This window comes from Rattus norvegicus, chromosome 8, assembly GCF_021556685.1.
Source record: "Rattus norvegicus strain SHRSP/BbbUtx chromosome 8, alternate assembly SHRSP_T2T, whole genome shotgun sequence".
NCBI lineage: Eukaryota > Metazoa > Chordata > Mammalia > Rodentia > Muridae > Rattus > Rattus norvegicus.
This window is the reverse complement of record NC_141541.1, coordinates 8817296-8831504: the sequence shown is the minus strand read 5'-3', so window position 1 is coordinate 8831504 and position 14209 is coordinate 8817296. Positions and strand designations below refer to the sequence as shown.

The following is a 14209-nucleotide window of genomic DNA, read 5'->3' as shown; positions in this document are numbered from 1 at the left end:
AGACCACAGAAAAACCCAACAAAGAGCATTTCAGACCAATTTCCCTTATGAATATTGAAGCAAAAATAGTCAATAAAATTCTCACAATCTGAATCAAAGAACGCCTCAAAAGGATCATCCATCATGATTAAGTAGACTTCATTGTAGGCACGCAGGGATGGTTTAATATATGGAAACACACCAATGTAATCCACTTTATAAACAAACTGAAAGGGAAAAAAAACACATCATCATCTCATTAGATGCTGAGAAAGCATTTCACAAAATTCAACACCCTTTCATGTTAAAAGCTTTGGAAAGATCAGGAATTCAAGGCCTATACCTAAACATAGTAAAAGCAATATATAGCAAACCAGTAGCCAACATAAAACTAAATGGAGAGAAGCTTGAAGCAATCCCACTAAAATCAGGGACTAGACAAGGCTGCCCACTCTCTCCCTACCTATTCAATATAGTACTTGCAGCCCTAGCCAAAGCAATCAGACAACAAAAGTAGGTCAAAGGAATACAAATTGGAAAGGAAGTATTCAAAATATCACTATTTTGCAGATGATATAATAGTTCAATTAAATGACCCCAAAAAATTCCACCAGAGAACTCCTAAACATGATAAACAACTTCTGCAACATGGTTGGATATAGATTGTACTCAAACCAATGAGTAGCCTTCCTCTACTCAAATGATAAACAGGCTGAGAAAGAAATTAGGGAAAAGTCACCCTTCACAATAATCACAAATAATATAAAATACCTTGGTGTGACTATAACGAAGTCAGTGAAAGATCTGTATGACAAGAACTTCAAGCCTCTGGAGAAAGACATTGAAGAAGATCTCCCATGCTCATTGATTGGCAGGATTAAAATTGTAAAATGACCTTCCTGGCAAAAGCAATCTACAGATTCAATGCAATCCCCATTAAAATTCCCACTAAATTCTCCATAAAGTTCGAAAAAGCAATTAGCAACTTCATTTGGAATATCAAAAAACCCAGGATAGCAAAACCTATTCTCAACAAGAAAAGAAATTATCAGTCAATCACCATCCCTGACCTCAAGCTGCATTACAGAGCAACTGTAATAAAAGCTATATGGTATTCATACAGAAAGAGGCATGTATGTCAATGGAATATAATTGAAGACCCAGAATAACCCCACACACCTATGCTCACTTGATCTCTGACAAAGAAGCTAAAACCACCCAGTGGAGTAAAGAGTATTTTCAACATATGGTGCTGGTTCAATTGCAGATCATCATGTAGGGAATGCAGAACAATCCATTCTTATTGCCCTGTAAAAGCTCAAGTCTAAGTGAATCTAGAACCTCCACATAAAACCAAATACACAAAAACTAATAGAAGAAAAACTGGGCAACATCCTCAAACCCATGGGCACTGGGGAAAATTTCCTGAACAGAACACCAATGGCTTACGCTCATTGATCAAGATTCAAGAAATGTGATTTCATAAATTTGCTAAACTCCTGTAAGGCAAAGGATACTGTCATTAGGACAAAATGGCATCCAACAGCTTGTAAACATATTGTTACCAATCCTCTTTTTTTTTTTTTAATTCGGAGCTGGGGACTGAACCCAGGGCCTTGTGGTTGCTAGGCAAGTGCTCTACCACTGAGCTAAATCCCCAACCCCTATTTTTACCAATCCTACAATTGATAGAGGGCTAATATTCAATATATACAAAGAACTCATGAAGATAGAATTCAGAGAATCAAATAACCCATTAAAATGGGGAACAGAGGTAAACAAAAAAAAATCTCCACTGACGAATATTGTATGGCTGAGAAGCACCTACAGAAATGTTTCACATCCTTAGTCATCAGGGAAATGCAAATCAAAACAACCCTGAGATTCCACCTCACAACAGTCAGAATGGCTAAGTTCAAAACTCAGCTGAGAACAGATGCTGGTGGGTATGTGGAGGTGGAGGAGCACTCCTCCATTTTGGTGGGATTGCAAGCTGGTACAACCACTCTGGACATCAGTCTGGAGGTTCCTTAGAAATATAAATAAGAAATACCCAATTTAATAAAGATGGGAAAAAAAGAAAATTGGACATAGTACTACTTGAAGGCCCAGCTATGCCACTCCTGGGCATATAACCAAATGATGCTCCAACATATAACAAGGATACATGCTCCACTATGTTCATAGCAGCCTTGTTTATAATAGTCAGAAGTTGGAATGAATCCAGATGCCCTTCCACAGACAAATGGATACAGAAAATGTGATACATTTACACAAAGGAATACTTTTCAGCTATTAACAACAGTTACTTCAGAAATTCATAGCGAATTGGATGGAACTAGAAAATCTTGAGTAGGCAACCCAATTGCAAAAAGACACATATTGTATGCACTCATTGATAAGTGGTTATTGGCCCAAAATCTCAATTACCAAGAAACAATCCATAGACCACATGAAGCTCAGGAAGAAGAATGACCAAATTGCAAATGCTTTAGTCCTTCTTAGAAGGGGTAACAAAAATATTCCTAGGAGGAGATATGTAGACAAAGTTTGGAGCAGAGCATGAAGGAGCAGCCATTTTTAGACTATCACACCTGAGGATCCAGCTCATACATAACTCCCAAACTCAGACAATATTGTTGATGCCAAGAAGTGCATGCTGACAGATGCCTGATATAGCTGTCTCCTGAGAGACTCTGCCAGAGCCTGACAAATACAGAGGAAGATGCTTGCAGCCAACCTGCTTGCAACCAACCATTGAACTGAGAATGGGGTCTCCAATGGAGAACTTAGAGAAAGGATTGAAGGAGATTAATGGGTTTCTAACCCATAAGTACAACAATACCAAAAAAACTAGAGCTCCCAGGGACTAAACCACCATCCAAATTGTACACATGCACAGACCCATGGCTCCAGGTGCATATGTACCAGAAGATGCCTCTGCTCGGCATCAATGGGAGGAGAAGCTATTAGACCTGCCAAGGCTCTATGCCCTAGTGTAGGGGAATGTCAGGGCAGGGTGGCGTGAACGGGTAGGTGGGTGGGTGAGTGAATACCTTCATAGAAGCAGGCTGGCAGGGGATGGAATAGGGTGTTTATGAATGGAAACTGAGAAAGGGAATAACATTTGAAATGCAAATATAAAAATATCCAACAAAAACCTAGAGATCAAATGGTTTCTGTTGCAGTCTGTCACATAGAGGTAATTACCTGATGCAGAAGATGGTGTAAACATTTTCTGAAGTTCATCCTCTTCATCATCAGAAGGAAATTCTGAAACAATATGAACAGCAGATTTTTTCTTTTTTTTCTTTTTCTTTTCTCCATATTTATTAAATTGGGTATTTCTTATTTACCTTTCAGTTGTTATTACCTTTCCCGGTTTCCAGGCAAGCATCCCCCTAACCCCTTCTCCTCCTCTTCTATATGAGTGTTCCCCTCCCCATCTTCCTCCCATTACCACCATCCCCGCAACAATCACGTTCATTGGGGGATCAGTCTTGGCAGGACCAAGGGCTTCCCCTTCCACTGGTGCCCTTACTAGGCTATTCACTGCTACCTATGAGGTCAGAGTCCAGGGTCAGTCCATGTATAGTCTTTGGGTAGTTAGTGGCTTAGTCTCTGGAAGCTCTGATTGGTTGGCATTGTTATTCATATGGGGTCTTGAGACCTTTCAAGCTCTTCCAGTCCTTTCTCTGATTCCTTCAACGAGGGTCCCGTTCTCAGTTCAGTGGTTTCCTGCTGGCATCACCTATGTATTTGCCATATTCTGGCTGCGTCTCTCAAGAGAGATCTACATCTGGTTCCTGTCAGCTTGCACTTCATCCATCTTATCTATTTTGGTGGCTGTATATGTTTGGGCCACATGTGGGGCAGGCTCTGAACGGGCTGAACAGCAGATTTTGGGGGCAGATACAACAACATTTCTAGGCCATATATGCATGAAAACCCTCTCAAAGCACTGATAAATAAATGCCCAAGTTGCTCTTTCAAACATGGGTATTCCAATGTTTTCCAAGCTTCAGTTTTGTTTATAACCATCCTAGCCTTTTCCAAATAAAAAATGGAGGCACAGATTCTATAAAACAAAAACTTTTCTTTGATTTTTATATAAAGATGTAGACAAAGCCTTTACCAGAGTTTCTTTGTAATAATAATTTTTCTGAGAACATAGATATACTTGACTGTATTAAAGTTGTTTTTATACAGCATCAAATACACGATGAAAATGTTAACAATTAACGTATACATTTTCTGTATCAACTGCTAGGATATGATCGTGGACCTTCAGTGATTCATGCTGCCCTACCAAAATACAAAACCTGGGGCCTGAATGCGACAGCTCCATACTCAAAATCTAACAATACTTCTTGTTTTTAGAGATAAATTAATAATCCACTACACTTGAAATTTGGAGATTTTTTGTTTATTTGAACCTAAAATCTCCAGGATGTGACCAGAAACTTAGATCACAATTAAAGGGGAGACAGGATCAGGATCAGGTGTGGGAAGAGACAGGGGAGAAGTACAGAGGATCAGGAAATTGAATGGAGGTATGTAGCAGTGATGGATGAAGAACTCAGGATAGCCACTAGAAAGTCCCAGATGCCAGGGAAGCAAGAGGTTCCAAGGACCCAATGGGAAACAAAAATACCCAACATAGGAGTGGTAGAACCTGTAGAGACAATGTCTAGTGGATAGGCACAGGCCCTGGTTGAGGGATGGGGCCACCAACAAATCTCAAAAATTTTAACCCAGAATTGTCTAGCCCCTGTCTCAAAAAAACACAGGGACTAAGAATGAAGCAGAAATTAAGGAAATGTCATGCAGAGACTACCCCATCCAGGGATCCATCCCATCTGCAGATGCCAAATATAGACACTATTGCTGATGCCAAGAAGCTCTGAGTGACTGAAGTCTGGCATAGCTGTTCCCCAAGAGGCCCTGCCAGAGCCTGATCAATAGAGATACAGGGGCTCACAGCCTGTTGTAAGGCTGAGCATGGACACCCCAAGAGAATAGGAGCAGGAGCTGAAGGTGTTGAAGGGGATTGAAACTCCACAGGAAGAACATCAACTAACTGGGCCTCCCAGAGTTTCCAGGGATTAAACCACCAAGATTACATATGGAGAGACCCCATGGTTCCCACCGCAGATGTAGCAGAGAAGTGCATTATCTGTTATCAATCGGAGGGGAGGCCCTTGGTCCTGTAGATGCTTGATGACCCAGTATAGGGGGATCCTGGGATGGTGAGGTGAGAGAGCACCCTCATAGAGGCAGGCAAGGGGTGGTAGGATAGGGGGCTTGCAGAGAGGGAAATCTGGAAGGAGGACAACATTTGAAATGTAAACAAATAAAATAGCCAATAAAAAAGAAAATAAATTTTTTTTTAAAAATCCCTGCTCTTTCTTCATCAATATGACTGAATATTTGCTGAGTACCTGCCATCAGTCACAGTCATTTATTACGTTATTAATATGTATTCATAATATGTATTCTCATGACCGTGTTTTAGGACAGGGAAATACAATAATCTAATGAATGTGTAAATTTCCTGGAGTAATCAATGGTGCAATTGTTAAGGGAAAAATAAAATATTCAGGAATAATATGTACTTTGGGTGAATCTGGGCCTTTTTCATCTGTTAAACAAATAGATAAGCAACAGCCTACAGGATATGGAGAGGTTAGATTTCCTTAAGAGCAAGAGAAGTAAACATAGAAGCCTTGTAGGCAGTGGAAAAGAAGGAATTGATGGTGTTTTGGCCAGAACTACTCACGTAAACTCAGCTGTTTGTCGGAATTGGCAATGTGACCTGCAAATATTTTTCCTGCCATTTCTGTTTTCTCAAAGAAACTTTCAACCAGGTTCTCAGCTTTGCTCAGGATTAAGCTCGCTCCTTCTCCGATTTTGAGTAACTCATCGCCATTTAAAACATTTTTGTCCATCAGGTCATCAAAAACTCCATCCAGCATGTCCTTGGCCAAACCTTTGATCTTGTAGATTGGATCCCTTTCATGTGTTCTCTTGGCTGTAAAATAATAGCATTTAGACATGGAAAGTTATTTAGATAGCTGTTTCTATACTACTAGCTTTCAAATTCAAATAGACTAGAATCTCCCACATAACTAAATAAACAGGACTCCCTTGAAAGGCTTTCTTGGAAATTATACTTCTTGCATTAAGATGGGACCCATGGGTTTTTCTTTTCTTTTTTTTAAAGTCTTTCTTTCATTTTTGAGAATATAATATATTTAATCAGGTGACAGTTGAGTGACAATTTGTCTATAAATCCATGAGAGCATTTATATTGTTTAACACATTCCAAATTTGTATAGGAGGAAACTGATTTAAAGAGAAGAGAAATCATTTCATCAGGTGATTCAATCATAGATATGTGATGTCTGACTTTCCTGGAGATCACTCATGATCCTTCTAATTTTGCTCGTTTTGTAAATAACTTAAAATGACATTGTATTCCATATATAGCATAGTAAAATGTGAACACATTACAGCTATATTGTCCCTCATTTTGTTTATATTTCCAGTGCTCCTGGAGGGCTCTGTGTAGAAGTGAAGAAATCAAACTAGCTGGCTTGCTTGCTGCTGAAAGTAGTTCAGATACTGAGAAAAAGATGGAGTGCAGAGTTCCATAGTAAAGTTTCTCATCCTCACAACAGAACACCCACAGAGTGGCGGGAGACAACTTCTAGTCAGTGAGTCAAAAAGCAAACCTTAAATTACACTACAGGAAAACATTAAAAGCTTGGGTCTAGAGACATCCATTTTCCTGTCTTTCCCACAGTTGGAAATGCTGATCGTAAATGGCTTTGAGTGTCTGTATGTCATCTGCTTCAACATGTGCTACGCCATAGCTTCCTGCTCCCACTTACTAACAGCTCTGCTGTGATGAAGCCCTTCCATGTTGATATATCTGCTCTCAGAAATCAATATGTAGCTCCCTCATAACAACTATAAACAAAGAAAGGACCCACTTACCAGCCATGGCAGTGCAGGATTCTTGGACATAAAAAGCAATGAAACTGAAAGCAATCTGAGAAACAGTCTGCCTTTCCTTCCCAGAAACATACCGATGGTGTTGTGTCACTCGAAACTCCTGCTGACGAAATTCTCCTGCTCATTGCCCAGAAAGTAAACACAGGGCTCTGCTTTGATAGGCAGAGTTTCTCTATGACTTCCTAATTTTTTGTGACTGAAAATGTATACTCACAGACAATTCATTCTCAATTCAGTCAATCTTTAACACAATTTCAAAATGCACTCTGAGTTGTTTTCTTAGCACCTCTATGGGCCTTTACAAAGGTAAGAAACCAGCAAACGTTGCCTGTTGTATTTATTAAAGGATAAAGGAGAGAAAGAATATGTTTGGTGGATGTGTGGCAAGCTGTGGGAAGGGGATGCCTCTGAAGGCCCATGCTGAGCCATTTCTTTCCCTTGAGGGACCAGCCAAACAGTGGTATAGTATAGGATACAGTTTATTCAGGGCATGGGAGGGGGGAGTTAGGAGGGTAGAAGAGAGAGGGAGAGAGAGAGAGAGAGAGAGAGAGAGAGAGAGAGAGAGAGAGAGAGAGAGGGAGGGAGAGAGAGAGGCTGGCTATGAGCACATGGAAAGAAAGAAAGGAAGGAAATGGGAAGATAGGAGGGAAGAGGCAAAAGGACAGAGAGGGCTCAAAAAGGCAAGAGTGAGAAAGTGAGGAGGAGGAAAGCAGACCCTTTTATAGTGGGTCAGGCATACCTTTTGCCAGGTCACTGGGGCAGAGTTTAGACAAAATATTGCTAACAGTGGTACTTGGTGAACCCAGAATGTGTCAATTCACAGGCCTTCAGCTGAAAGAGATGCTGACTGAGATGCCATACCTTGATGCTGGTACCGCCAATAGAAACTCAAAGTAAGTTATTTTGTTTTCATTTTCCCAAATCAGCAGGTTTGTTTGTCAATTTCAGATATTACTTACTGGGAGACACCAGTGCGCACTGCAGTATGTTAAATGCACAGGACAGTCTTTTCCTCTAACTTTTGAAAATATATGGATAAATAATGGCAGAAAAAGTTAAATAAGGGAAATGCTTATAAAATGGAAATGAATGCTGCATTTGTTACTTTAATTTCATGGTTCAGGATGCTGCATATTAGTCATTTCTTTCAGAATTGTTCCTATTCCTCATACAATACTTAATACAATTCTAATGTTGTTGGTTTCATCCATTTGCCTTCTTCTAGTAGCCTTTTTTGCCTTACTGCCCTCAGGAGCTAATTGGTCTGACTAACACCTCATCTTCAAAGAATAGGTGAATTTCCAGGCCTGCCTTCACAAAGTCTTGTGGACTTTTCCAACTTGGAAATCTGAAAGTCCATGTAGAAAACTTGTTGACTGCAACCTGAAGAAAACATCCTCATTTCTTGACAGAACAGGGAGCACAATGCACTCACTTGTAATTCTCCATTTTCTGTTTCATAACCTCTTCTAGACCTCAGTACTAGGGGAAGCAAATCCAGGGTAGCTTCCTGCTCCCCACCAATCTGTAGTCTGTCCTGTCCAGAAACTCCCTCAGAACCATTCTTGCCTCAATGGCAACATAAGACTCTCTTAATCCAATCAAAAGGCTAACACAATGTCAGTGTCAAACTTCTTTCTTCTTTTCTTGAAAGCAACATAGTGAAAATACATAGTTTAATAGGTTGTGAACTATCAAGTGTGTAGAATATAATTTTAAAATATTTGTCATATTAACACACTACATAATTCAATGAATAAGCACAGTGGAGGAAAGTTTACACTGAAAATCAGGCCCTCCAACATTTCTCACTCTTATATACTTGTTTTTTATGGATATTTTTTAAATTTACCTTTCAAGTGTTAGCCCCTTCCCTAGTTTCCCGTCCATAAACTTCCTATCCCCTCCTCCCTCCCCCTTCTTCTATGAAGGTGTTCCCTCACCCATCCACCCAACCCTTCCCACCTCTCTACCCTAACATTCCCCTGTAATGGAGGGTCCAGCCTTGGCAGGACCAAGAAATTCTCCTCCCATTGATGCCCAAGCAGGTCATCCTCTGCTACATAGGCAGTTGGAGTCATGGGTCAGTACATGTGTACACCTTGGATGGTGGTTTAGTCCCTGGGAGCTCTGGTTGGTTGGTATTGTTGTTCTTACGGTATTGCAAACCCTTTCAGCTCCTTCAATCCTTTGTCTAACTCTGCAATGGGGACCCAATTCTCAGTTCAATGATTGACCGCGAACATACACCTCTCATAGTTTTAGCTATCCTGTGTTTTTTTTTATTCCAAATGAATTTGCAAATTGCTCATTCAAACTCCATGAAAAATTGAGTTGGAATTTTAATGGGAATTACATTGATTTGAAAGGAAAAAGTTTAAAATTGCCCCCTAGACAAAAGTTGAAGCCAAAAGCAGGCCCTGGAACTGCCTGTTCCGGAAACTAGCTGATCACAGAAAGAGTAATTGCACCAGCTGGTTCAGCCACTTTGTTCCAGGAACTAGCTAACCATAATAGCAGCTGACCATAATAGCAGTTGACTATGGTAGCAGGAACTGGTTAACCATAAAGTTAGATAAAAATCTTAAAAAAACAATCATGAGAAACAGGAGTTTTTTTCCTTGTGATTCGGTAACAATCATGAGAAACAGGCGGTTCTTCCTTGTGATTCAGTATGGTTTTTCCTTTAAATACCCCTTCTTCCAACCATTTGAGGTCAAACTCCTCGACCCCTGTGTGGGATACGAGTCTTGACCCCAGTGCACTGGTTTCTGTCGTCCCTCTCAATAAACCTCTTGTTGATTGCATCAAGATCGGTCTCTCATGAGTTCTTGGGGGATCGTGTCCTCCTGAGACTTGAGTGAGGGTCTCCCCACTTCAGGGGTCTTTCAGAATCTGTAGATTGCTTTTGGCAAGATGGTCATTTTTCAATATTAATCCTGCCAATTCAGGAGCATGGGAAATCTTTCAAACTTCTGAGATCTTCAATTTCTTTGTTCAGAGACTTGAAGTTCTTGTCATACACATCTTTCTCTGCCTTGGTTAGAGTCACACCAAGGTATTTTATATTATTTATGATTACTGTGAAGGGTGTCATTTCCCTAATTTCTTTCTCTTGCTCTTTATCCTTTCAGTAGAGGAAGGATACTGATTTGTTTAATTTTATATCCAGCTACTTTGCTGAAGTTGTTTATCAGGTTTAGGAGTTCTCTGGTGGCATTTTTTGGTGTCATTTAAGTATACTATCTTACCATCTGCAAATAGCTATATCTTAACTTCTTCTTTTCCAATTTGTATTCCTTTTGTTGTCTGATTGCTCTGGCTAGGACTGCTAGTAGTATATCAAATAGGTAAGGAGAGTGTGGGCAGCCTTGTCCAGCCCCTGATTTTAGTGGGATTGCTTCAAGTTTCTCTCCATTTAGTTTGATGTTGGCTACTGGTTTGCTATATATTGCTTTTACTATGTTTAGGTATTGACCTTGAATTCCTGACCTTTCCAAAACTTTTAACATGAAGCAGTGTTGAATTTTTTGAAATGCTTTTGCAGCATCTAATGAGATGAACATGTGATCGTTTTCCTTTGAATTTATTTATGTAATGGATTATGTTGATGGATGCCCATACATTGAACCAGTCCTGCATCCCTGAAATGAAGCTTACTTTATTTAGTTTAGGGAAATTTTCTTCTATAATTTTGTTAAAGATATTTACTGGCCCTTTCAGTTAGGAATTTTTGTTTTCTTCTATACCTATTATCCTTAGGTTTGATCTTCTCATTATGTCTTGGATTTCCTGGATGTTTTGTATTAGGAGCTTTTTTGTGTTTTGCATTTTCTTTGACCATTGCATCAATGTTTTCTATGGTATCTACTGCCCCTGAGATTTTGTCTTGTATTCTGTTGGTAATGCTTGTGCCAATGTCCCCTGTTATCTTTCCAAGGTTTTCTATCTCCAGGGTTGTCTTTCTTTGTGATTTCTTTATTGTTTCTATTTCTGCTTTTAGATCCTGGATCAGTTTGTTCAATTCCTTCATCTGTTTGGTTGTGTTTTCCTGTAATTCTTTAGGGGTTTTTGTGTTTCCTCTTTAAGGGATTCTACTTGTTTACCTGTGCTGTGCTGTATTTCTTTAATGGAGTTATTTATGTCCTCTTTAAAGTCCTCTAATGTCAACATGAGTTGTGATTTTTAAATCAAAATCTTGCTTTTCCAGTGTGTTGGGCAATCCAGGGCTTGCTGTGTTGGTGGGAACTGAATTTTGATGATGCCAAGTGGCCTTTCTTTGTGTTGCTTAGGTTCTTGCCTTTGCCTCTTGACATCTGCATATTTCTGGTGTTAGCTGGCTTGCTGTCTCTGACAATAGTTTGACCCTCCTGTAAGCCTGTGTGTCAACACTCCTGGAGAATGGCTTTCTCCATTTCTCCGGGATCTGGATACAGAGAGCTGTGGCACAGGATCAGCTCTGAGCACACTGTGAATCCAAAATGATCCTATCCCTGACTGTTTCTTGGTTCCTGAGTTCTGAGTGTTCTGGGCGGGTGCCTCAGAGCAGAAGTGATGGTCTTACTTGTGCTTTCAGGTTTGCCAGCCTTCTTGGAGACTGGCTTTCTCCCAGTGGGATCTTGGTACAGAGAACTGTAGCACAGGTTCAGTTCAAGGCATAGGCAGCAACTAAAAGGATCCTGTTCCAGAGTGCTATTCCTTTCCTGTGTCTAGAGGGCTCAAGGCAGGTTCCTCTTGGGCCAGGGATATGGGCAGAAGTGGTGGTCTCACCTGTGGTCTCAGGATTGTCCACTCTTCTGAGAATCCAGCTCTCTCCCCATGGGATTTGGGTACAGAGATCTGTGTCACAGGGCCAGCTCCACGTGCATGTCTCACTCACTTTTTTACTGTACATCTGTACCTTTTTCAGGTACTTCAGTATGTTAATTAATATATTTCCTGTCATTGCCTAGTTCATATAAAAGCAAACTATAGCTAGACTGATCTCTTTCTCGGTGTTGATACCATGGCTTTTAATGCCTTTTATTTCACCAAATTAAAATTAATTATTTTTTGAGGAAAAATTTATAGCCCCAGGCTGATTTCAAAGTCCTGATCTTCTGGCTTTGGCCTCATGAGTGCTAAGGTTGTAGGCTGTACCAGCATACTCACCTGAAAATACACTTAACCCTCCTTTTTATTTTACAATATTAACAAGTGACTTCACTTTCTTCTGTGTACATAAATTGAGATCCATTCTTCATCTTCCCTGTTATCATACTTCATTTTTGGTATTCATGTTTTAATTGTGGAGAAGTGTAAATAATATGCTTACCATCTTGAACAACTTTTAGACTACAGTGTAGTTCACAACTGTTCATGAGACTACCTTGTTCCCTTTGGCATTCATTCTTAGATTTTATTTTAATTTTTTGCTTGTTTTTTTTCATTCATAAAACTAAAGCACTATACCAATTAAACATTTATCATCTGCTATGGTCTGAGCATGTCAGTATTTATGTGCTGGGATGATTTTTACATAATGCTGGGTTTTATAAAGACAAATTATTAGAAAATAAAGTTGACAGTTATAAATTCTGTCACTGGGCTGGCACCCTTAGGAGCTGCTGATATTGGTCTCTGTGGATAATGTGCTTGATCCATTGTATGTTCAGATGTTTCCCTTCTAGTGTTTCTTCCATGTTGTGATATAGACAAGTTGTGCCAAGATGATGCTTCATCCCTCTTTTTACCAGAACCCCAAAGCAAAGGAATCGCTTTATTCTTTAAAGACCACTGTCAAGCTTCCCTTCTCATAATGCAAGTTAAAAGGAAAAAAAAAACCAACCGAAAACTAAACAGTACTCCTTTCCTCCTTTTGTAGTGTCTGCTATTGCTGCTTTTCTCTCTGTCTCTTTAAGAGTCAGATTAGTCTAAGTTTTCAGAGCAATTCCATACTCTTTCTTTCTCATTGCACAGTATTATGTCCACAGTAGCCACTGATGTTGCGGTATGCAGAATACTCTTTGTTTTAAACGTGAATAACATTCACATTGCAGACTGAGTAGAATGCCATTTCATTCGGTTTATCCATTTGCTTTTGATTTATTGCCATGTTTTAATATTGTGGATGTTACTGTCATGAATAAAACTACTAAAATATTTCTTTGAAATTTTGTTTTTAATCATTTTGTTTAAATACACAGATTGGTCCCTGAAATGCGTAAACACCATATTGTGTGTCATGCTGGCTATCTGGCTATAAAACAACTCACCACAGCCAATAGTGCAGCAGGATTCTGATTACAACACTTCATTGCTAATACATGTTATTAAGATTTTTAGAACTTTTATTTCTCTCTCTGTTTCTCTCTGTGTCTCTGTGTCTCTCTGTCTCTCTCTCTCTCTGTGTCTCTGTGTGTGTGTGTGTGTGTGTCTGTGTGTGTGTGTGTGTTTACATACTCCTGTATAGAGACAAGAAGACAACTTGTGAAATGAGTCATTTTTATTTTCCTCCTTTTACTATGCAGGACCCAAGGACCAGACTGAATTCTTCACCTGCCTCAGTAAGTATGTTGACTCACTGAGTCACCTCAACAGTCTTTCTGATATATGTTTTAATAATATCTAAATGTGTGCAAGGCATATCATCTAATCATTTATATCTTATCTACTTGCAATCTTATTTTTAAAATGTTATGACAAAAGCAATTGAAGGAAGAGTTGGTTTACCATGCTTCAGAGTTTTGAGGGTACAGTCTATCATGATGGACATTAATTTTCCAGGAACTTAGGGTTTTATGCTCATAACCAAGAAGAAAGTGATAAGTTCTCATGTACAGCTTGCTTTCCAGGTCTCAGTCTTAGGATATGATCCTTCCTACTATTAGGCTAGGCATCTCTGCATCACTTGACTTACTCAACATAATGTATCGCTGGCATGGTCAGAGGCTTGTCTCCAAGATACTCTTGATTCTGTCAAGTTGGGTAATAAAAGCTGACGATTACAATCACAGCTTTCTTTCATCCGCCTTCCAGAGGTAACTTCCCTGCTTTTCTTTTCACATATCGTGGACATCATGTGAGCCCTAAAGTTGAAACTACAGTTGGCTATTCCCTATCACTTCAATTTACTACCATTTTAATTTAAACATTCTTCACTAAAAAACCCAACTTAAGACAATTATTTGCCTTTTAAATTTTTAAATTTATATACACAAATAAATACATGTTC

At 39.4% G+C, this 14209-nt stretch overlaps 1 protein-coding gene across 4 annotated transcripts in view; it reads right to left on the bottom strand.

Moving 5' to 3' along the window:
* Window positions 1-7047, bottom strand: part of Casp12 (caspase 12) — a 31762-nt gene extending 24715 nt beyond the window's left edge. For 3 of the 4 annotated variants that reach the window (XR_015626334.1, XR_015626335.1, XM_087560247.1), the window contains exons 1-3: window positions 6979-7024; window positions 5759-6010; window positions 3190-3252 (exon numbers count right to left, since the gene is read on the bottom strand). Coding sequence is in view for 2 of the 4 variants with exons in the window: in XM_087560247.1 (XP_087416373.1) it covers window positions 3190-3252; window positions 5759-6010; window positions 6979-6985 (322 nt within the window). In the remaining 2 variants the exon portion in view is untranslated. 4 annotated transcript variants of the gene reach the window in all.
* Between the last annotated feature and the right edge of the window lie 7162 nt (window positions 7048-14209).